General features: G+C 38.1%; 1 protein-coding gene across 5 annotated transcripts; it reads left to right on the top strand.

The window, feature by feature from the left end:
• The first annotated feature begins 1,377 nt into the window (after positions 1–1,377).
• LOC127426880 (delta-1-pyrroline-5-carboxylate synthase-like) lies at positions 1,378–19,701 on the top strand. Of its 5 annotated transcripts, none has more exons than XM_051673969.1 (18): positions 1,378–1,504; positions 2,075–2,191; positions 7,058–7,209; positions 8,040–8,189; positions 8,330–8,434; positions 9,178–9,336; positions 10,982–11,072; positions 11,197–11,321; positions 11,419–11,563; positions 11,668–11,741; positions 13,474–13,573; positions 13,712–13,932; positions 14,246–14,383; positions 14,498–14,693; positions 15,065–15,186; positions 15,312–15,498; positions 17,150–17,245; positions 18,335–19,701. In XM_051673969.1, exons 2-18 carry the CDS (start codon positions 2,101–2,103, stop codon positions 18,529–18,531), a joined length of 2,349 nt encoding a protein of 782 aa, XP_051529929.1. In that variant the 5' UTR covers positions 1,378–1,504; positions 2,075–2,100; the 3' UTR covers positions 18,532–19,701. The 5 variants fall into 5 exon arrangements, with proteins under 5 accessions (XP_051529929.1, XP_051529925.1, XP_051529927.1 ...); XM_051673965.1 differs by having other exon boundaries at positions 6,989–7,209; XM_051673967.1 differs by having other exon boundaries at positions 1,382–1,504; positions 1,974–2,191.
• The last annotated feature ends 4,057 nt before the right edge of the window (positions 19,702–23,758 follow it).

Below are 23,758 nucleotides of genomic sequence, written 5' to 3'. Positions count from 1 at the left end.
ACTTTTTTATAAGCATTCTGCAGATGTTGGTTTTTGTTTTTTTGTTTTTTTTTGTTTTGTTTTTTTACTTAAATTTAACACTTTTGTTGTTTGCTATAACCAAATTCTCACATTTCTGCAAATTCATTTTCTCAACAAATTTGAGGTCTATATAAAGTTCACATTGAACCATAAAACATATTTTATGATTCAGCCAAGAAGCTGTTATAGTAGACGTGCTGGAAGCAGAGCCGAGTCACTAACGCACTAAAGAGGTAATAAAACTATGCAAAATATCAACATGGTCCATTGGTCCATTGTCTTAATGTTCGGCCCTTGGAATGTGGATGACCCATCAGAGATCTCTGCGTCCTCGTGTTTACACGCCGCCCTCTAGTGGTGAAAATTGTGCACATGGCCACGGTGGATGTTCACATTGACAAAAATACAATAGAATTTGATAAACAAATTAATAGTTTTTTTCTCCAGGAATGTCTTTAACATAAGTTCCGACACTTCATGTAGGCTAAATTAGGGTGGTTCAAGCCTCATTTTTGTCAACATGGCAAAGAATTTGGACACTATTACCACACAAATATGTAGTTTCAAGTACAATAAAAGTTATGTAATTCAAAGGATTATACAGTAAATGCAACCATAAGCAGACACATCCATGTTATTTGTGATCAATGTACATTCTGTATGCCTAACACTCAAAAGATACAGAATATATTTACATGGTCCTTGTGGATAGAAAATGGAAAGAAAACTTCATAAAATAATATATTTAGAATTATGATATTTTCTTTTTTAAAGAACATGTATTAGAAAATGAGAAATGCATTTTAAACCTTATTTTAATCAAATATTTTATGCATAAAATGATAATAGCACAAAAAGCCTTTGTATGTTGTATTTTGTATTACTAATCTTAATATTTATATGGAAACCCTTTTATGTAAAAAAAAAAAAAAAAAAAAAAAAATATTTATCTAATTGCCCAATTTGTATATTTCAACTATTTCATTTTATTTTAAAATTACTATTCAGATTGTATCTATCGTCTCTGTACTACTTATTTATTGGATATAATTGTTTGCTCCGTGCCTTTCACGTATGTATTCATGCAAATACAAATAAAATAAAAATAAATAAATAAACTAAAAATTTCCATGCAACCCAAAAACACTACTGAATAAATATTCCCTATTAAAATCACATTTAAGATAGATACTCGTTCAGTTTAGACATTAAAGCTTTGCGCAGGTTGCGTATGTGAAGTGGCCAGCGGATTATTTCTGAACGAGACCATATTTTGCGTAAATGTGTTTGTGAATAGAACAATTCTTCTCGAAGACCAATTAAAATGAAGCAAAGAGCGCGTACGCTCGTTGCGCAGTTACGTGGTTTAACGTCAACATGGCTGAATCCACGAGAGCAGCCGCGGAGAGTTGATGTGGCACTAAAGAGCGCGGCGTGATAGTGAATTTGAGCTGGATAAAGAGTATTTATTTAGCAGATTAAGGTATGTAAAATGAGATCATGTAATCGTATTGACACATTACTGCATTACACATAAAATTTGCATTAGAAATGCCATGTTGGGCCATTTAATCTTCTTGCATCATCCATTGTGTCCCTGAAAAAAAAGAGGTATTGTTTGTTATAAAGCCTGTTATTATTAATTTTTTGTTATGGTTTTAGAGTGGTTTGCTGAGTCTCTTTTTTAATATTGTTAAATGTTGCAGACAGCATGCATTTAGATGCAGTCCAATGCCCCATTCAAAACTTATTAAATATATTCATATAATATAGCACCTATTCCCTGTTACTCTTAATTTTAGTACAGTGATGCACTTGTTGAATTAAATGCGGGTCAGTTGGGTGTAGCTAAACTGTGTGATATAGCCTAGGTCAATTTTCTGACATTTAAGTTCAATGTAATACACGCATGGTTTTGATCAACTGCTTTGTTTCTCTGGTTTTGCTTACAGGAACAATTATCATAATCTTGAAGCAATTAATTTAGTTATGAATCATGCCTAGGAGGACTACAAGAGGGATATATTAGGTTCATTTTGTTCTTTTGATTTAGATTTCAGTTGAACAGATTCGATCAACATGAATCTCCAGAGGCTGCTCTCCTGTTCTTGGCTTTTAACAAGGCCAAAAGCTATGCAGACTTTCAGAAGAGCTGCTTCACAAGGGAAGAGTAAGTGTTTATGTTGTCAAATATGTAATAGAATGCTACGTGAGACATTATAGGCTTGCAAAGCTAATTGCCTGCCCCATTAAATACAAAGTACTAAAGTATCTTTTTTTATTATTATTTGTTAAAATCCATGAGTAATTGACTGGGATTGAAGAATAGACAATGTAGGAAATAGTTTTCATCCATTTCCCCCAATCTGCTCAAATCACTCCTAATTTACAGCATGTTTGTCTCTTTCATTCACTGCATCAGCTTTGGGTTCTGTGCTGTCAGCATTTGGTGTGCTGTCTGGCTTAGCTGATGTGGCACCTTTTACTATGTTATTTTCTTTCATAAAGAATGTGGTGGGGCTTTGGTGGATGCTGTACTGTGCAAACACACAGCTTTGTCTCAGATTTCTGATCACATGGTTTGTATTGATTTTGATTGCAAATAACTTTTGATTACTTTTATGATTATTTAAAAAAATGAAATGAAAGACAACATGCGACAGCATTCATGATGCGTTTAGCATAATATTACTTTTTTGAGTATTAAAGAATATGCAGCAGGAAATGTAGGGATGTGTCCTGTTTTATACAGTGAGTTGTTTGGATATTTTATTACAGCATTTGCTACATGTTAACATGAAAATAGGATAATTTTTAGTTCATGTTAGTTCATAATTTGGGATGCACCGATTCTGATATCGGAAATCTCAGTATCAGCCGATCCCAATCCGATACCAGTATTGTTTTTTTTTTTGCATAATCCGTTTAGAATATCTTTACATTATTGTGTGGAACTTATTGGGAGTATTCTTTAATATGTAAAGAAACACAAACCTTTAACTACACATTATTTCAATATAAATGTATAGCTTATTAAGAAAAACTTTATTGTTAACTAGTATACTGGATAATGTAGCAGCAAAATTAACAGAAATTCCAGTATAAGTCATCAGTAGAAAAGAAGCTGTTTTTTCAACTTGTATCTGGACTTTAAAGGATTCAGATCTCCTTTTTTTGTTGTTCAATTTAGTTATAAGATATCAGCTCACTTTTCATTCACACAGTTATTTTTTGGAACCCTTTCAACTTAAATATTATTATAATTTGTAAACAAATGATAATAATAATAATATATTATAATAGTAATATATCTCAATCGTGCACCTTTTGTCACGGATACACCGGTCTCTCTCTCTCTTTCTTCCTCACTGCTGTCACAGCGCTCACTCTCCCCTGAGTTCTGATTACACGCACCTGCATATCATTAGTGGCTAATCAAGGACTGCATATATACCCCCACTTTCACACACACTCTTTGTCTGTTCTCATTGATAGTATCTCTGAGACTTTACACCTTTCTACTGTGTCAAACATACCTGTGTCTTCATTATTGCCTTTAAGTATCATAAGACTGTTGTGAGTTATCTGTTCATCGTGTCTGTACCCTGTCTGGATATTACTCACCTGCTGTTTGCCACTCTGCTCAACTGGATTTACTCACAATGTTTACATCACTGTTTCAATCATCTGTTCAATAAACCCTGCTACTGAGTTCATATCTCTGCCTCCGTGAGTCTCTCTGTGACAACTTTAACTTTTAAAACCCTCACGCTTTTATTTTGACATTCTGAACTCTCCAGGAAGTCCTGTATGTGTCTGTTTGTAGGCAAGTTCACAGTAGTTTAATTAGCTTCTTATTCAAATTCTGTTAAAAATGCATATAAGTGAACCGAACTATTGATTATCTACATCTGAGATGTTGTTCGTGAGTAGCGCTCAAATATTTCGCACTGCGTGAAGGCTAAAAATAGCCTTGGGTGTGTGTAAACAGAGCGGCGCCATTCAGTAAAGTGCTGGAGCTGTGCGTGCATTTTATATATTTAATTATTAAACAGCCTTTTGTGATTCACAAAGCTATCGCACGTCTTCAAGTGACTTTGAATAAAATGCATGAGTCATATGAACTACTTTAATTGTGTTTTAATGGTTCTTTTATGTCATTTTTTGAGCTTGACAATAACGAACATGACTAACACAGTATCGGATTTGGATCGGGCTCGTCGGACCGATACCTGATCCATCTAAAAACGTCAGTATCGGAGCCGATACCGATCCAGGTATGGGATCGGTGTATCCCTATTCATAATCCTTTAATTCATGTTAACGTATTACTTTTCATTTTAAAAATGTATCTGTATACAGTGCATTCAGTAAGTATTCAGACCCCTTCATTTTTTCACATTGGTTTTGTTGCAGCCTTATGCTAAAATGCTTTAAATTATTTTTTTCACATCAGTCTACATTCCATTACCCACAATGACAAATCAAAAACCAGACTTTTGGTAACTTTGCAAATTTGTTAAAAAAAAAGTCACAAGTATTCAGACCCTTAACTCAGTACTTAGTTGAAGCACCTTTGGCAGTGATTACAGCCTCAAGTTTTTTGGTTATGATGCAACAAGCTTTGCACACCTGGATTTGGGGATTTTTTGCCATTCTTCTCTGCAGATCCTCTCAAGCTCTGTCAGGTTGGATGGGGGCTGTCGGTGCGCAGCCATTTTCAGGTCTCACCAGAGATGTTTGATTGGGTTCAAGTCCGGGCTCTGGCTGGGCCACTCAAGGACATTCACAGAGTTGTCCCTAAGCCACACTTGCATTGTCTTGGCTGTGTGCTTTGGGTCATTGTCCTGTTGGAAGGTGAACCTTCGGCCTAGTCTGAGGTCCTAAGGGCTCTGGACCAGGTGTTCATTAAGGATATCTCTTTTTTTTTTTTTATTTATTTATTTTTTTTTGCTGCATTCAGCTTCCCTTCAACACTGACCAGTCCCTGCTGCTGAAAATCACCCCCACAGCATGATGCTACCACCACCATGCTTCACCGTTGGGATGGTATTGCACAGTTGATGAGTGGTGCCTGGTTTCCTCCAGACATAACGCTTGGAATTGAGGCCAAACAGTTCAATCATCGTTTCAGACAAGAGAATCTAGTTTCTCACAGTCCTTTAGGTGCTTTTTTTGCAAATTGAAAGTGGGCTTTCATGTCTTGCACTGAGGAGAGTCATAAAGCCAAATCAGTGGAGTGCTGCAGTGATGGTTGTCCTTCTGCAAGTTTCTCCCATCTCCACACATGATCTGGAGTGCAACCAGAGTGACCATCGGGTTCTTGGTCACCTCTTTTACCAAGGCCCTTTCTCCCCTGATTGCTCAGTTTGTCCGGGCGGCCAGTTCTAGGAAGAGTCCTGGTTGTTCCAAACTTCTTACATTTAAGAATTATAGAGGCCACTGTGCTCTTGGAACCTTCAATGCAGCCAAAATGTTTTTGTAGCCTTCACCAGATCTGTGCCTCGACACAATCCTGTCTCTGAGCTCTGCAGGCAGTTCCTTTGACCTCATGGCTTGGTTTTTGCTCTGAAATGCATTTTCAGCTGTGAGACCTTATATAGACAGGTGTGTGCCTTTCCAAATCATGTCCAATCAATTGAATTTGCCACAGGTGGACTCCAATCAAATTGTAGAAACTTCTCAAAGATGATCCAGAGAAATGGGATGCACCTGAGCTAAATTTCAAGTGTCATAGCAAAGGGTTTGAATACTTATGTGATATTTCAGTTTTTTCTTTTTAATAAATAAAAGTTATCAAAAATCTGGTTTTTGTTTTGTCATTATGGGGTATTAAGTGTAGATTGATGTGATTAAAAAATATTTTAAAGCATTTTAGCATAAGGCTGCAACATATCAAAACGTGAAAAAAATTAAGGGGTCTGAATAATTTCTGAATGCACTGTATGTTGAAATGAACATGAACCAAGATTACTAAGTTCTGTTAGGGATGGGAATCGTTAGGAATTTACGATTCCGGTTCTGATTCCTCTTAACGATTCTGTCAATACTTTTGAGAGGGTTATTTGGAGATATGAACTGCAATTCTTATTGCATTTACTGCCCTTAGCAGCCTGTTGCCAAATGATGAGTTCATTTCACAGTTCTACAGCAGATGGCCTATAACAAATCAGAAATTAATACAATTCTTGTAAAAGGCATGTTTGTTTACTTTTTAGAGGCATAAATGCAATCAATGAAAATATATTTCATTCACTTATTTTATAAAATTCCTTGACACATTGTAATACCAGCAACTATTCAGGAACTGCACTGACTAATTGAAATCTCACAGGTCTGAAGTACATTTCTTAACAATAACAGTACCAGAGATAGTTTAGACTGTGTTATGTAGCCAAATGTTGTACTTCAGTCTTGTGAGACTTTAACAGTTCTTGCTGCCTTTCCCAAAAGCATCATACGCTTAAGTTGAAACACTGTCAGAGTAATTTAGTTCTGTGTTTGGCCCGCATCGGCTAACAATTGCAAATGTGAGAACCTTTAACCTAACTGAAAGTCATGAAAACCATACGTTCTGGTATTTTTCAAAAACTGGAAGCGGTTCTGAATAAGATTCCCAACCCTCGGTTCCCAATCCTAACTATTGTTTATTGTTGGTTCATGTTAACTATTGTAGTCAACTAAAATAAACAAATGTAGCTTTATTGTGAAGAGTTAGTGCGGTATCCCATAATAATCACACATGATGGACATGCATGTTTTGTCTGCTTGGTTTTTGTCATTCACCTTTTTCTGTCCTATCCATCCTCTCCTGATTATCTTGACATTGTTCATAAGTGACACAATCAATTGCTGCACAGTAAAAGTAGTTCTCTCATCACTCCTATTTTCCCTCTATCCTCTCACTGGCTCTCCTGCATGGCATGGCCGTTCATTGGGTCCTTTCCCGGCTCTCTCTCCCCTGCAGATCCCTCTTTCTCTCCATCTCTCACACTCCATGCTGTGCGTCAGTGGAGTAACGTGCCTTTTTTTACAGTGCCGCTGGCGCGAGCGCACGGTAAGTCATTTGGCCACCGCAGCGAGCTGCGCCAGGCCAAAAGAATTGTGGTCAAGCTGGGCAGTGCTGTTGTAACCCGCGGTGACGAGTGTGGCCTCGCTTTGGGGCGGCTTGCCTCGATCGTAGAACAGGTAAAAATAAAGGCTAGACGGTTTCACTCATGCATTTTTAATTTTCAATGTAAGTTGTTAAATGTAAAGTCTTGAAGGGGTCATATCATGAAAGTCAACTTTTTCTTGTTGAGATAAGTTAATGGTGCTATGAAAACATATTGTTACTTCTAGAACTCAGAATTTTATCCCTACTCCAAAAATACCTATTATTGTTAGAAATTATGCAGTCCAGATTTGATACTGCCGGTCTTTGATTGAGAAGCAGATCTGTAATTAAAATTGTACTTCACTGTTTATTAACTGTATGCTTATGATTTCTATTCTGATAAAGCAACCACACAGGAGAAAATTTACTTGCTTATTTTGATTTATTTTGGTGAGACATTATGAGGCTTATTTTGGACTTGTTTTTCCAGACCATGTTGCTTGTTTCTCTTGCGAGATCTGGCAACACCGCAACTGGTGTTTCACCCACCCCTTAGCGCAGAGTACTGTCATTTTAAAAAGAACATTATTAACCGTTCTTTTATTTTGTTCTATCTGGTTACCATTTGGAAAGGAGACTGCGGAACTTATGAACAGGAACGAAAAAATTAAGTTTTTGCTCCGAACGAGACGGAGGAAAATTGTTAGAAAAAAACAATGTATGACTTTTTCACACAAAAATATTTACTAACCTTAAAAGTGGACCTTAGAGGAACAAATAAAATATGTAAAAAAAAAAAAAAAAAGTATGATATGTCCCCTTTAAATATTAAAAGTTATACTATCCCGCTATATAAAAAAATTATGTATTATGTAATTGTTGGCACATTGTGACACTGTTGATGAATTCTGATTGTTTTAAGGTGGCAGTGCTTCAGAATCAGGGCAGAGAAATGATGATCGTGACCAGTGGCGCCGTGGCATTTGGTAAACAAAGGCTGAGGCACGAAATTCTCCTCTCACAGAGTGTAAGACAAGCCCTGCATTCTGGCCAGAATCAGCTCAAAGATATGGTAAGGGTGAATAACTTACTATATTTATTGCATTAATGTGTTCCATGCTGTCCTCGTGTGCCAGATACAATAACTGCATTGATTGATACAGGATGAATTGCTCTGAATTCAGAATGCTTATAAATGTGTTTCTGTGTCAGTCACTGCCGGTTTTGGAGGCAAGAGCGTGTGCTGCTGCCGGACAGAGTGGGCTCATGGCACTATATGAAGCAATGTTCACTCAGTACAGCACCTGTACAGCACAGGTAAATACTCACACTTACACATGCATGATGAAGCTAGAAAATAGATTCTGTTCAGGGTTCCAATCTTCATAGAAAACCTGGAAATATATAATGGGGATTTCCAGGCCTGGAAAGGTCATGAAAATTGTTAAAATCATAAGGAATGGAAATGTTTATAGTGAATCTGTTTTCCAGCTTTGCTGTGCTCTAAGATGTATAATTGGCTGGATATTGTTCTTTGTGAGTACTTGCATAGAGTAAAACTTCCGCAAAACACAAGCCAGCGTCATATAGTCTGTCCATATGTGTAATTTTTTCAATTTAAAAATTATTTCTCGTATCTCAGCATGATATACAGTGAATTATAAGTAAGCCATTTATAGATAGATAGATAGATAGATTGTGACATTAATATTGACTCGACCAGTAGTCTGAGTTTGGAGTGGGACTATCTGTTTGGCATAACCAATGGAAGACGGGGGAAGTTTTCTGGAATCTGTTTGAAAACAATGATTACTTTTGCAGTTCTGTTTGGTGACGCTAGTGGTGCAGAAATTGCACAGTTTTAGAGTCTTATTGGAGATATTTGAACACTAATAAGTATAATCATTAAATTAATTCAAAAGATTCCTTGCATATAATTGGAAATCCATCAAGCAATTTCTATTAAATGATTTCTAAAATATCCTCAAAACATCCCCATGAATAACTGGGAAAAATCATGGAAATTTATAGGCCTTTAATTGATATTTTTGCTGCTTTAGATTCTGGTGACAAACCTGGACTTCCACGATGACCAGAAAAGACGGAACTTGAACAGCACTCTGCACGAACTGCTGCGGATGAACATCGTGCCCATCATCAACACCAACGATGCTGTGGTGCCTCCCCCAGAACCCAACAGTGACCTACAGGGGGTAAATGTGGGTACAGAGCACAAAGGGGCAGGGATACAAAGTCTGCCATGCAGCCTTGCTGCCCACCCTGTCCCTGTTGGCACTGCATGCTGGGAGGGGCTTTTACAGATGCATGCTGGGAGTCAGAGTGATATAGAGGCTTGATATTTGTCTTCCGCACTGTTGCAGCCTGAGGGTGTTTTCTGTTGCTGTAGAAACTGGGAAGGAAGTAAGATTACTTCATTGGCTGTGTAGCAATGTTGCTTATTCTCTGGGCTGGCCTACGCTTGCTCTGTCTTGCACTGGATACAGTTTCATATGTGGTTTTATGAGGAATGCTGCCATTTCATAGAGCAGAGACTGTTCTCGTTCATCAAAGCCAATGTGATGTCACAGATTAAAGGGAAAAATCTCAAGACACTAACTCATGGCAACATTAAATATAGCTATGATGTCTTGCTTTGTGTGTTTAAAAAGATAATGGGTCTCATTCACTAATAATTGCATCCAATTTTCTGCCATATTTACAACATGTGAATGCAAAATGACTTATTGTATGGTCACCATAGCCATCTTTACCCCGCAAAGGTGGCAGAGATGCTGCAACTAAAGTGACACTTATGTCTCTGCAGAACAAAAATGGGCGTTTCATTGGATAATTCAGAAACGCCCATTACGGTTTGAAAACACCCATTATTGCTCAGCATAGGAGACTTGTGTCTATGCAGACCAAAAATAGCGTGCCTTCTAAATTTGCCTACACTAAATTTGCCTTCTACATTGAGTTTACCTACTTTCATTGGATGGTTCAGATATGCCCATCCTAGTTTGGAAATGCCCACTGATTACTACATTGAGATTCCCTACTTTAATTGGATAGTTGAGAAACGCCCATACCGATTTGAATACACCCACAGATTGAGAAATGCCCATTATTGTTCCGCAGAGACCTATTATTCCAGTAGAGACCTATACTTCACTAAAGGGGCATATATAGCAAGAAAAGGTGTATTTACATAGACTGTTTAATGCTTCACAGAGGTGGAATAAATGTATTTACACAGCAATAACAATTGCATAAATATTGTTATGTTTTGCATATAAAATTATTAATATATAAACACAAGATTTATGAGAACCTTAGATTATACTTTTAAATATGTAGCTTGATAATGTGCAGTATCATGACACAAACAAATTTTAAGTCCACTCTGATGTTGCATTTCATTTGCACAGAACCAAAGCAGCATCAGAACTGCCTTTGATACTAGGGGCTGAGGTGGGTCAGAGCAGGCATAATTTAGTCTGGCTTTGATGCGGCATTGCGTCTTTACACAGAATTTTGAGCAGGCACAGAGCAGCCTTAACTCGGCTGTGTAAAGACGCCTTTAGTTATTATAAGTCTAATAAAAATAATACATACTAAACTAATTCAAAATATTTCAGCTAAACACATTGCATGTGTCCCAGGCCACCAGGAGTCTTTGTTTTTTGTGTACTTGTGGTTTAAGTTGGTTCTTAATTGAGAAAAAATGTTGTGAAACATCGTGAAACATTCACACACAGGTTTTAAGCACAAATTTGAGTGCATGTACGGTTAGTGAATGAGACCCAGTGAGCCTTCTCACTGGGTCTCATTCTTAACATATATTAACATATATTTCTTGTTCAGGTTATCAGTATCAAGGATAATGATAGTCTTGCGGCCCGTCTTGCCGTAGAGATGAGGGCAGATCTTCTTATCGCTCTCTCTGATGTAGAAGGTAAGATTTCAAATGACAGCTTTTACTCTATTTTTGGAATATGAAGGCAAAATGGTTTGATGGAACTGCTGTCGCTAGACCATGAACTCAGTCAGTCTGTGGCCAATTTTGTCTCTCTATGCAGGACTTTACGACAGCCCACCAGGATCAGACGACGCAAAGCTCCTGGACACTTTTTATCCTGGGGACCAGCATTCCATAACCTATGGCACAAAATCCAGGGTCGGCATTGGAGGAATGGAAGCTAAGGTGTGAATGCAAAGCAACAAGGCAGCTTTTGTAAGTGAATATTTATTATTTGGTTGAATATCTAAACATGACAGTCTGTGCTATCAATAACTCTTAGGTGAAAGCTGCTCTCTGGGCTCTCCAGGGTGGGACGTCTGTTGTCATTGCAAATGGTACACACCCCAAAGTCACAGGTCACGTGATCACAGACATTGTTGAAGGCAAGAAAGTCGGAACCTTCTTCTCAGAGGTCAAGCCAGCAGGTAAGCCATTACACATTCTACAAGATCAGTTTTCTTTTGAGGTGATTAGTTTGTCCTTGTCTGTGAATTTACCTGAAAGTGATGTCACTTTTTTTTAATCACAGGTCCCACAGTGGAGCAGCAGACAGAAATGGCTCGCGCTGCTGGCAGGACTCTAGCTTCCCTGGACTCAGAGCAGGTTAGCTCTAACCCACTATATTAAAGGATTGCCAGGAGTCATATGTCCCTATTTTTCTAGAACGTGTTGATGTGACATTCATTTATGAACATTCCTTGCATCAAAAAGCAGTATTCTGGGCTATTGTTGACATGCTGTCAGTTACTACAAATGGAAACAAAGTGGAAAATTAATCGGCCACATTTGCTGAATTGTACCAACCATTTTGATTTTTCCATTTCAAATATATAGATTAATTCACTCAGTAAATTTTTTTACCAAATTGACCAAAAAAAACAAAACAAAAAAACACACGAAGTTCTCTTTGCATTCCCTCTGTTGCTAGCCTTAAAAGTGGGGCAACATTTTGAAATGTTGCCTTTGAAATGGACCCAAACTGTTCAGTCCATTGTCAGCATCTTTGGAATGCTCTTGGGAGGCTATTTCCAGTCATGCCAGTGTAGCTCCTATCTACTTGAATGGGGAAAGACCAAAATCTCAAAAACGATTGGTCAAGATTACGATCAAAGAACATATTTAAAATCAGCAATAAAATTTGACTACTGGAATCATAAATTATGCTTCTTTAACTCATATTATGTAAAAAACTAAATGTTTCCAGCTTGTATAGCTAATGCGAGTGTGCGTTCTAGAGTTGATTGACAGGCGATGTCCGTATCTAAAAGGTGATTGGCTCTTTTACCTGTAAGGCGGGACTTCCTTTCTTCGTTGATCATTGGGAGCTTAGAGCTCCTTGGTTGGGCATTCCAATTTCTCCCATTCATTTTATAGAACCTGCCCATCTCTGATAAATAGTCTCTGTTTAAAGTCACATGTGAGCAGACTGTCCCCTCATTGGTCAGAATGTTTGTGCGCTGTTCCGCAATTAAGCTCATATATCAATATACTGGTTAAAATGAAATAGGCCTACCTGTAAAACTTTGTCAGTGGCTACAAATTTTTGAGTATTGTTTGTCACGGTTACGCAGAACGTTACTGAATGGTCCAGAATGCATGTTCCAGTCAGAGGTTGCACAGCAAATTAACATTGACCATCACTCGGTTGTAAAAGTTTCGTCATGGTTATTTTTATCCATTATTTGTTGCTTTTGCATTGTTTCTGCATTGAAAAGTGCCTATCCTCACACTCACAGAGCTCTCTCTTTCTCTAGCACACAAAAACACACACACACATACAAACAGCAGAAAGATTGAAGCCATGTGAAGATGGTCAAAAAGTTGCTTACGCCGTCCTACCTGTCTGTTCGGCCACTATCCAAAATGGAGAAACGATCGTACTATAATTAATTATTCAACAACTCCTATTTTAAACGTGCAGTTATATTTAATATAGTCGCCAAAAGCTATATCCACGGTTTGATTATTATTGAAGTGACTTGCTGACCTACAAATTTCTTCTCTGCCAATCCATCAGGTATGCTCATGGTTTTTATAGGGATATAATTTGGTTCATTGGTCCGTTGGGTCGGATTTCATTCTCACCTCAAGCGAACCGCTCCAGAGTTTGTTTGCAGTCAGGCCGAGACTACCTTATTCAGGTGGCCACGAACCGATTGTTTTGATGCAGATCCAAGTGCAATTGCCATGTTCATATATGCCTTAACCAACCAAACTAAGGGAGAAAGCGCACCAGTTTCCGAAACAAATGAGCCATATGTGAAAATGCCCTGACTCGTAGCCTTACATACTAAGAAAGCACTATGAAGTCTATTATTAATCTCTTTGCCCACAGAGGAGTGATATCATCTGTGCATTGGCTGACCTCCTTACTGAGAGAAAAGATGAAATTTTAACAGCCAATAAAAAGGACATGGAGCTTACTGTCAGCACAGGTAACATTGTCATTGCTGCTTGTCAGGCCAGACAATGTGTTTTATTATTTTTTTTTCCACATTGGAATGGCAAATCAAAGTTATTGCATCAAAGAGGATTTTTGTTTTAGTTTAGGTTCTCATCTTGTGATGTTATAGGTCGCCTGTCTCCAGCTATGTTGAAGCGACTCAGTTTGTCATCATCTAAGCTGAACAGTCTGTCCATCGGTCTGCGTCAGATCGCCGTCTCCTCTCAGGACAGTGTGGGTAGGGTTCTGCGCAGGACTCGTGTGGCAAACAATCTGGAGTTGGAACAGATCACCGTGCCCATAGGAGTACTGCTGGTCATCTTCGAGTCACGGCCAGACTGCCTGCCCCAGGTCAGTCACGCAAAAACACTCGTGCTCAATATATTAAGCAAGACATCAAGAGCATGCGGTTGTAGATGATTTCAACGGAATTGATCATTTGCATAGTTTATTGGTTATCTGTATTTTATAGTTTTCATGTTTGCAAGCATATGGTGATTGGACTAGTGGTTACAGATCTGGGCTGAAAGTTTGTTGGTTTAAACCCAGCAAGGGGCAATTCGCACCAGGTTGCTCAAGGCATATTGTTCCTGCAATAAATGTACTGTAATTCACTTTGTAAATAAGCATCTGCTAAACAGCTACAATTTTTTTTTCTGAGTAGGTTTCTGCTTTATCCATTGCCAGTGGAAATGCTCTTTTGCTGAAAGGTGGCAAAGAAGCTGCCAACACAAATCGCATCCTGCATGAGCTCGCCCAGGAGGCCCTTTCCATCCATGGAGTGAAAGAGGCAATCCAGCTGGTAAATGATACACTTGTGTACAGTAGATTTCACATGTTTCATTAGTGTCAGTGAGCAGCTCCATGATCGCTCTCATATATTAGATATGTAACCAATAATAACGTGTTATTGCAGGTGAGCACACGTGAAGAGGTGGAGGATCTGTGTCGTCTTGAGAAGATGATAGATCTGATCATTCCCCGTGGATCCTCTCAGCTGGTCAGAGATATTCAGCGTGCAGCTAAGGGCATCCCTGTTCTTGGCCACAGTGAGGGCATCTGCCATGTCTATGTGGACCATGAGGCCAGCATTGACAAAGCCATCAAGATCAGTAAGATAGACTGCTTATGAATAAGCCTTCATATAGAAATTTGTAAGTTAATTCTGTCATTAACTCAACCTTATGGCGTTCCAAACACAGGAGACTTTATTTCGTCTGCAGAACACAAAAAGAGGAATTTCAATGGATGTTCATTTTTGACATTTTTGGGTCATTTTTTTAAGCTTTAAAGTGAGTCACTAACTGCCACTGCATGGAAATCAGCAGGTGGAACATCCTTTAAAATGCCTCTTTATGTTCCGCTGAAGAAAATAAATCATATGGGTTTGGAACGACATGAGGGTGAGTAAATGACAGTTTTCAGTTTTAGGTGAACTGTTCCTTTAACGGCTTACAAAAATGATGCTGGCTTATCTCTCTAGTCCGAGACTCCAAATGTGACTACCCTGCAGCCTGTAATGCCATGGAAACCCTGTTGGTGCATCGAGATCTTCTCAGAACCCCTCTGTTTGACCAGATCATTGACATGCTGAGAACAGAACATGTAAGAGCATTTATATACACAGAATATCATTCATCCTAAAGGCGGCACAGATGCTCAGAACTGTAACAAAATCTGTCAATTCTAAATCCCATTCCTCATGATTATTGATGGCTTAATTCGTGCAGGTAAAGATCCACGCTGGCCCCAAATTTGCATCCTACCTGACTTTCAGTCCATCGGAGGTGAAGTCTTTGCGGACTGAGTATGGGGATCTGGAGTGCTGTATAGAGGTTGTGGACAGTATGCAGGAAGCTGTGGATCACATCCATAAATATGGCAGCTCCCACACTGATGTTATTGTCACTGAGAATGGTAATGCTGAACATACAGCTGTCCTGCAGTAATGCAAGATATAGCTGTTCACATACTTAAAGGTGCAGTATGTAATATTCAGAAACCCTTGTTATTAATGACACCTGTGGCCGTTAAGTGAACTGTAGCCAGCTACTTGTTGCTCGTGCTTGTGCACACTCCATAGGGATGCGAGTGAGCGAGCATTGACCAAAACAGTGATGTAACGTACAAAGAGGCTGAACGTGATTCACAGACATCATGCTGACAGATGAGGTAGCATAATTAAAATTACACAGTTATGATTGTTTACTACAGACTTTGAGACTGTATATTATATTTGACTCTCCAGTGCTGGAACAGGGCTAAAACAAAGTGTGGATATAGGTCTGGCTATGCGAGACTGTAGTTTAAAGTAATCACTTTTCTTTGCATGATTGACTGCATTTATACGATAGCCTATGTCCGCGTTAGCTAGCTAGCCAGCTTTATCAATGGCTGTTAGCTAAATTTGGTGGATGATGACAGTAGCTGTTTATAAAATTGACTGTACATTATAAATATGTTGACACAATTCAGTATTGATGTGATTCACAACTGTCATTTTGATATATCGATGCGCTATTGTTTTATAATAATAGAATGTATATATTTTCTGTATAACCAAGTTACGTTACACTAATGAATGGGTCTTTTTGCATTATCTTGAACATTGTCTAGCATTCATTTTGTGTTATTGTAGTTTACCTTGCTGAATAATTACAGATTAACATTGTTTATGTCAGTTACTGTGAATCAGATACCTGACTTTTAGTAGAAAGAGAAGATCGTTGAAATTATTTATAGGTAGCTTGCAATTCGTCAGCGTTAGCAGGCAAGATCAAGTTAGCTAAAATTACACAGATCAATCCTTGTGGCACTATATTTCACATGCTTTCCAGTTATGTAAGCTTACTTGTCCAATAAGAAGAATGCCAATTCAGGGTCAGTTTTGATCCCCAAAATTGAACGAAGGTCCCTCCAGGATTCAAATGCCCTGCCGATAGTTCACTTTATTTTTCACTCGACCACAATCACGTTCCCGCTTAGCCGGACTGGATTCAGTAGATAAATGTTTTTTTTTGTTTTTGCTGGATTCCATCACTAAGATAACGTTACCTTGTGTTGCAGACTGTTGTCGCTGTTGAATACTGGAAGAGATGCACTGAGTCAAGGCTCTTGGGAGCACGCATAAACGTCACATCCTCTGAATTTTCCTGGCGAATGCGACCCGCTCCCTTCAAATGAAAATCAGTCTACAGGCTTTATTTAATAGGCAACCTAGGAAGTTCGGGAAGGGCTCATTTAAGTTGCATTACAAGCCGTTCACACATTGGCAAAAAAAGAGCAAATATTACATGAAAATTGTTACATATTGCACCTTTAAATAGTTTGTCTAAATTGTCTAGATTTTGCATTCAAGTGTGTTGCTGTTGAGGGCCCTGTTGTGGCAAAAAAAAAAAAAAAAAAAAGCATTAAGTACTTCAGTGCCATCTAGTGACAAGATTGTTATTGCATCCAAACTTGTAACTACACCTAAACATATGCAACTTACATTAACCTTGCATGCATATTATGTATTTGCATATGACATTAACCATTTTCTTTTATCTTTGATTCATAATCTGTGTAGAGGAGACAGCAGAGCAGTTCCTGCAGCAGTTGGACAGTGCCTGTGTGTTCTGGAACGCCAGCTCGCGCTTTGCAGATGGATATCGTTTTGGCCTTGGTAGAGAGCCCTTATATTACTTTTATTTTTCTTCTATTCAACCTACGGTAATAGTTCACCCAAAAATGAAAATTATGTCATTTACTCACACTCATGTCATACACTTTCTTTTGTGGAACACAATGGTGAACTTTTAAAGAATACCTTTGCCACTAATTTCCTTGTAATTAAAGTAAAAGAGGACTGGGTCAGTCAAGAGCTAAAATGACAGCCGAAAAAGCAGCATAAAAGTTGAACATATGTAATCATGTTATATACAATAAGTCTTTGAATGCCATAAAATAACTTTGTGTGAGGAACAGACTAAAATTTAAAGCTATGGTTCACCCAAAAATGAAATATCTCTGATCATTTATTCCCCTTCATGCAAACCCAGATGTGTATGACTTTCTGTCTTCAGCAGAACACAAAATAAGGTTTCTAGTAGAATATCTCTGCTATGTAGGTCCATACAATGCAAGTGAATGATGATCAGACCTTTTTAGCTCCAAAAATCACATAAAGGAAACATAAAAGTAATCCATATGAATCCAGTGTGTAAATCCATATCTTCAGAAGCAATATAATAGGTGTGGGTGAGAAACAGAACAATATTTAAGTCCTTTTTTACTCTAAATCTCCACTTTAACTTTCACTTTCAGATGTGAAAGTAAAACTAAACAGGCACCACATGTGATTTTCAGATGTGAAAGTGGAGATTTAGAGTAAAAAATGGACTTAAATTTTGATCTGTTTCTCACCCACACCCATTATATCGCTTCTGAAGATATGGATTTAACCACTTGAGTCTTATGGATAACTTGCTGTGTGATTTTTCGAGCTACAAAGGTCTGATCACCATTCACTTGCATTGTATGGACTAACAGAGCTGAGATATTCTTCTAAAAATCTTTGTTTCTGTTTTGCTGAAGAAAATCATACATGTCTGCGATGGCATGAGGGTGAGTGAATGATGTGAGAATTTTAATTTTTGGGTAAACTAACCCTTTAAGTGGAATTTTCCATTTTTGTTTTTGGGTGCACTACAGTCGTATTAATTATTCAAACATTTCCCTTTTAATCTCCTAACGACAGTGTTGTGTGTTGTAGGTGCGGAGGTTGGCATTAGTACAGCCCGTATACATGCCCGTGGACCTGTGGGGCTGGAGGGGCTTCTCACTACAAAGTGGGTCCTGCGGGGTGAGGGCCACACGGCTGCAGACTTCTCTGAGCAGGGCAGCATGACGTACCTACATGAGAATCTCCCGGTTGCACAGTCTCTGACTGGACGCAGAAACATTAGCTAAAGTCATTTATTAAATGCCCCTTTTGTAAAGAATCCTCTTAATGCACTTATTGCAAATCCCATTTAAGTGAAAGCACACCCACTTAAAACAGCATTTTAAAAGGTCCCATCAGACAGCGTGTTTGATGCGCAAATATATGAAACCTTACATGAACAGATCAATTCGGTGCACCCAATTACATAAAAGAGACTTTAATAGCAAATTTTCCATCGTTTGTGTCATATAGTTGGGACTGTAAGAAGGGCCAAACAGTTTTTGACCTCCCTCAAATCTTATTTGGGGTCATTTATCTTGTTCTTGGAAAAAACAGTTCACTCCCACCTGCTTGTTAAAAATGTCATGCCACAAAGGTGGAAGGCGAACCCTACGTTGATTAATACATTAAATATAGGTTGGCTTAAAAATATAACCTATCTTGTTTCTCTTACAATTTAAGGGATGTTTTGTGCATTGGATTGTTTCTTTGGGTAGTGAAACATTAAGCCAATCATGAATTTCATTGTAAATCTAATGACGGAGCACAAGTCCAACCCAATACATTTCTGATTCCTGTGAGTCTGAGCTGATGAAGAGGTAGTGCAACTGGCCCCTGTGATGCCAGTGGTGTATTTATGTAATATGTGCAATTTGAAATTTCCCTGACACAGGCTGTACAAATCAGTCCATCAAAGCATTAAAGAATCATTGTGCTAGTTTGTTTATGTGCTCAGCAAATTGCATACACATAGCTTTAACAATCTAGAATGAATAACTTGTAGCAAAGTTTTGCTCATTACATTACATTAACCTATTTGTGTTGTATTATCTGAATGCTCAAGTCTGCACAGTATCAGTTGCTTTTATTGTAAAGAGAACAATGGAACAACATCTCCCAAGTAGACGTATTCCCATTTTTCCATTGTATTGCTTTCAATCTCATTTTGCATTATTTTATGCTTCTTGATTTTTAATAATGAGGAATGTGCAGTACTGTAAATGATTTCCTGTCATTTGTGTAAAGTTCACCTGGGGCAGACATCTTTTGTCCTGGACTGCTGAAAAGGGCCTTGTTATCTTGCATAAAAGCGCCGTTAACATTTTGCAAAATAGTGACAAATATGGTGTAAAGTGTCCACAAGATGTTCACCAATTTTGTATGTGGAATAAATAATTTTTTTGTTGTTGTTGTAATTTTAAGAGTGCTTGTTACATTTGTCACTTCTGACATAGACTTGAAAGTTGAATTTGTACCTGAAAGATGTTTTTGAGAGTAATTTTGGCAGCCTATCAGAATGCAGGGGAAAATTAGGAAGCTGACAAGTATTGTGGCCATTTTGAACTTTTTTAAGTATGGGAAACATCAAGAGGCCTCTCTGTAGGGAGGAAGACATGCCAAGCAGTAAAGTGGGAAACGGAAGAGTGAAAACAATACTACAGAGGATTAATTAAGTAGCTATAAGGAAAAAAGTGACTATGGGAAGATGGGGGCTTGCTATGAAAGTGCTCCTGCCTTTTGACTGGTGAATCCTTTTTATTTTCCCAAATGTGCTGTTTACGCTCAATAAGCCTTCATCAAAAACCAAAAGATCCAGAGATGAAGGGAAAAAAAGTATTGTGTTCCAACTTTTCTGCATCTGAGATATATGATCAATGACTGTTTCAGATGAAAGATGTTTAAAAATCTCAAATGATAATGTTACCACTAAAAACGTAATAGAAAGTAAATACGCGCGGAGTCATATAGCCTGATAATACAGTTCTTCTCATAGGTTTACTTATTCACTTGCAGAATCTGAGAGAGGTCTTTTTAACAACCGATTTTTACTTATACGTAGTCTATTGCACAAGACAAAATAATAACAATGTTAACAACTTGTCCTGTTTGAAAGTTAACATGCCCTTCGTCTGGTGTGACTTTCATAAAGCATTAAAAATGACTGTTTGTAGCCTTTTGTGATATTTGTGTGATAGACATTGGTTTGATTGATGAGGGACATTACATTAGCGACCTAAAAAAAACCATTTTTGCTTACAATATTTATAAGCAATCATGTTGTGTGCCCCATATTTTCTGTCGGCCGTTTAGAATCAGAACCATATGTCCGAATCGTGAAAGAAACACTCTTTAAAGGCCCAGGTATACTTAACTTTGCGCGTTCCGTTCCGTCTCGCGCACAGCTTTGAAAGTATACATCACGCTGATGAGCGAATGGACGAGTTCGACACATGCGCAGTAAAATTGCCTTATTATACGCAACCAGACGTTAGAGGGCAGCACCGAATCGTGTCATTTACAGGACATCCGCTCTGAAGGATGAAGAAGAAAAACTGAGGGTGGCTGGGTCTCACTTGGAAGGCTGTGTCCTCCGGAGGTTGCATTTGTCTGCCGCAAACGTCATCGAGACTGTCTCGTTTCAGAAAAGCGAGTAGGGCACTTCGATATGCAGCCTTAAGAAGAAATAAATGAATAAATAAATAGCCGAGAAAAACACGAACACATTCGAACTTCGAATGCAGCCTTCGAATGCGACCTTCTTTCTCGGGAATTCGGAGGATGCATGTGGTGTATCCTTCGTGGGCACTCACAACCCACAATTCTTTGCTAAAACGGAAAAGTCCAAAATAAATAAATAAATTTAACGCGAATTTGCCCGTAAATATAATGTTCAAACACAAGTAATGTTAATTCCCAAGTTGAAGTACCTCAGTAGATGGGTGCAGAGTATATAATATGTATCATTATATTAATATATAATTAAAATAAATTATTAGACTAAAAGTACACCTGTAAAATCTATTTTCTTTTCTGTTTACATCATTATAACTCTCCTAAAATGTACCTCATACATTCCAGAGGGACTTTGTTCCCTTCTCACTCAAAGCGCTCGTGCTTGTTAAAGAGTGGCGTGCTATCATAGCAACCATGTTATGTTCCGTTTCCGTTTGTCCTATGAAGCCGTTTCATTTAAACGAGGCTTGGTTAAAGGAGGACACTCAGTATACTGCAGCATTCAAAGGACACATCCTACCTAGCACACAGCCTTCGAAATGAGAAACAGCTTGTGTCTCGTTTGGAAAACCCCATTCACACTGCCAGAGACATCGCACGGCGACAAATGCGACCTCCGGAGGACGCAGCCTTCCAAACGAGACACAGTGGCTGTCTCGTTTAATTTTTATTAAAAATTTTTGTCTTTCTTTTTCTTATTTTTTATCTATTGTCAATGCCTTTTATGTATATGCACTTACATTTATACAATTGTTAACCTTTTTTGCATTCCAAATAAAATAAATATATAAATGAAACTAGACAGCCTGACGTATGCGGCTGAAGAATGCGACCTCTGGAGGACGCATCCTTCCAAACGAGACACAGCCTGAGGATCCGACATAGAGGAAACAAGAACAACAACAACAAAACGATGAAGAAGGATATGTTCTTTGACTACTGCTTGACAATACAGCCCAACTGTGCATATTGCCACCTAGTGGACTCCTCTATCTCAACAGTCAACCTTGCGAATGCGCGTTTGTCCGCGCACAGTCCGCGTGGACAGAAAAATCTGGCTGCAGGCAGACACTTTGCGCGGACGTCCGCGGACACTCCTGATGACGAATATTACATCACGCGGACCGTCGGGGAATGCAGACAGGCGAAGTATACTTTAGGCTTAAGTCGATTCTGAATTTGTTCACAATGCAGTTTAAAGGAATAGTTCACCCAAAAAAATGAAAATTCTCTCATCATTCTCTCACCTTCATGCCATCTCAGATATGTATGACTTTCTTCTGCAGAACACAAATGAAGATTTTCAGAAGAATATATTAGCTCTGTAAGTCCATACAATGCAAGTGAATGGGTACCAACATTTTAAAGCTCCAAAAAGCACATAAAGGCAGCATAAAGCAATCCATATGACTGCAGGGGTTAAATCTATATCTTCAGAAGTGATATGATAGGTGTGGGTGAGAAACAGTTTGATATTTAAGTCATTTATTACTATAAACTCTCCTTCCTGCCCAGCAGGTGGTGATATGCACGAAGAATGCAAATCGCCAAAATCACAAGAAGAATGTGAAAATGAAGATTTATAGAAAAAAAAAGGACTTAAAATTGATCTGTTTCTCACCCTTACCTATCATATCACTTCTGAAGATATAGATTTAACCAATGGCATTTTATGGATTACTTTTAAGCTGCCTTTATACTATGCAGTCTATACTTTAAGCTTCAAACTGTTGGTACCCATTCACTTGCATTGTGTGAACCTAATTTACTAAAAATGCGTTCATCAGAAGAAAGAAAGTTATGCACATCTGGGATAGCATGAGGGTGAGTATGATGACAGAATTTTCATTTTTGGGTGAACTATCCCTTTAAACTGAGATGGACAGCTCATTCAATGCTGCACACTTTGAATTGAAAGAATGCTGCCCCCAAAGTCACCAGAAATGAGCAGTTTGGTTTTCTTTATGGAGGATACTAGTTAAATATAGGGGTTATGCTTACATTTACATAAAATATCTGTTAGGGAGCAACTGAAAAACAAACCCACAAATTTTATTGTCTTATTAAAGAATAAAAAAAATACTAAAGATCTTACAGATCCTGAAAGGGTAATGTAAACTTGTGTAAGTTTGTAAGAGTGAAAGTGTGAGAGCTCTTGTAATGTTACATATAATTTGCCCTTTTCTTTGACCCTGCACCTACAAACATGTAGAGCTTGTACTTTCAGAAGTATTTTGTGAAGACAGTTTTATTTTGTTCTGCAGAAATTATGACTGCTATATAATGTTTTAGTTTGTATTATCAACCTGGTAAAGGCTAGAAACTTAAGGTGAAGTATCATGTCAATGCCAAACTTGAGAGCCTAGGGCACATGGATGTGAAAATTAAAAGAACTGTTCTCATGTCAAACCATCATACTTTCTCAGCCAAGTCAGTACAGCTTCAATTGAACATTACTTGGGGCCAAAACTCATATTTCAGTTTTTTTTTCTTGATCTTTAGAGACTCAGAAGTGTTCCCTGCAGAGATTAATGTTTTTTTTTTTATTTTCTTTTTTTTTTTTTTAATCAATAATTAATCGTCAAAGTTACTTATTCATTTGTATCTTTACCAATTACGGGGTTCTAATTAACAATTTTAATAATTGATATTTATCTCTGTAAGGGCTCGGTAACCATACCTTATGAAATATGCATGAGCTGAGATATGGACTTGGTTTTATATTGTGTTCTGAGAGAG

The sequence above is a fragment of the Myxocyprinus asiaticus genome, chromosome 36 (genome assembly GCF_019703515.2).
Source record: "Myxocyprinus asiaticus isolate MX2 ecotype Aquarium Trade chromosome 36, UBuf_Myxa_2, whole genome shotgun sequence".
NCBI classification, from domain to species: Eukaryota; Metazoa; Chordata; class Actinopteri; order Cypriniformes; family Catostomidae; genus Myxocyprinus; species Myxocyprinus asiaticus.
This window is presented reverse-complemented; position numbering and strand designations above follow the sequence as displayed.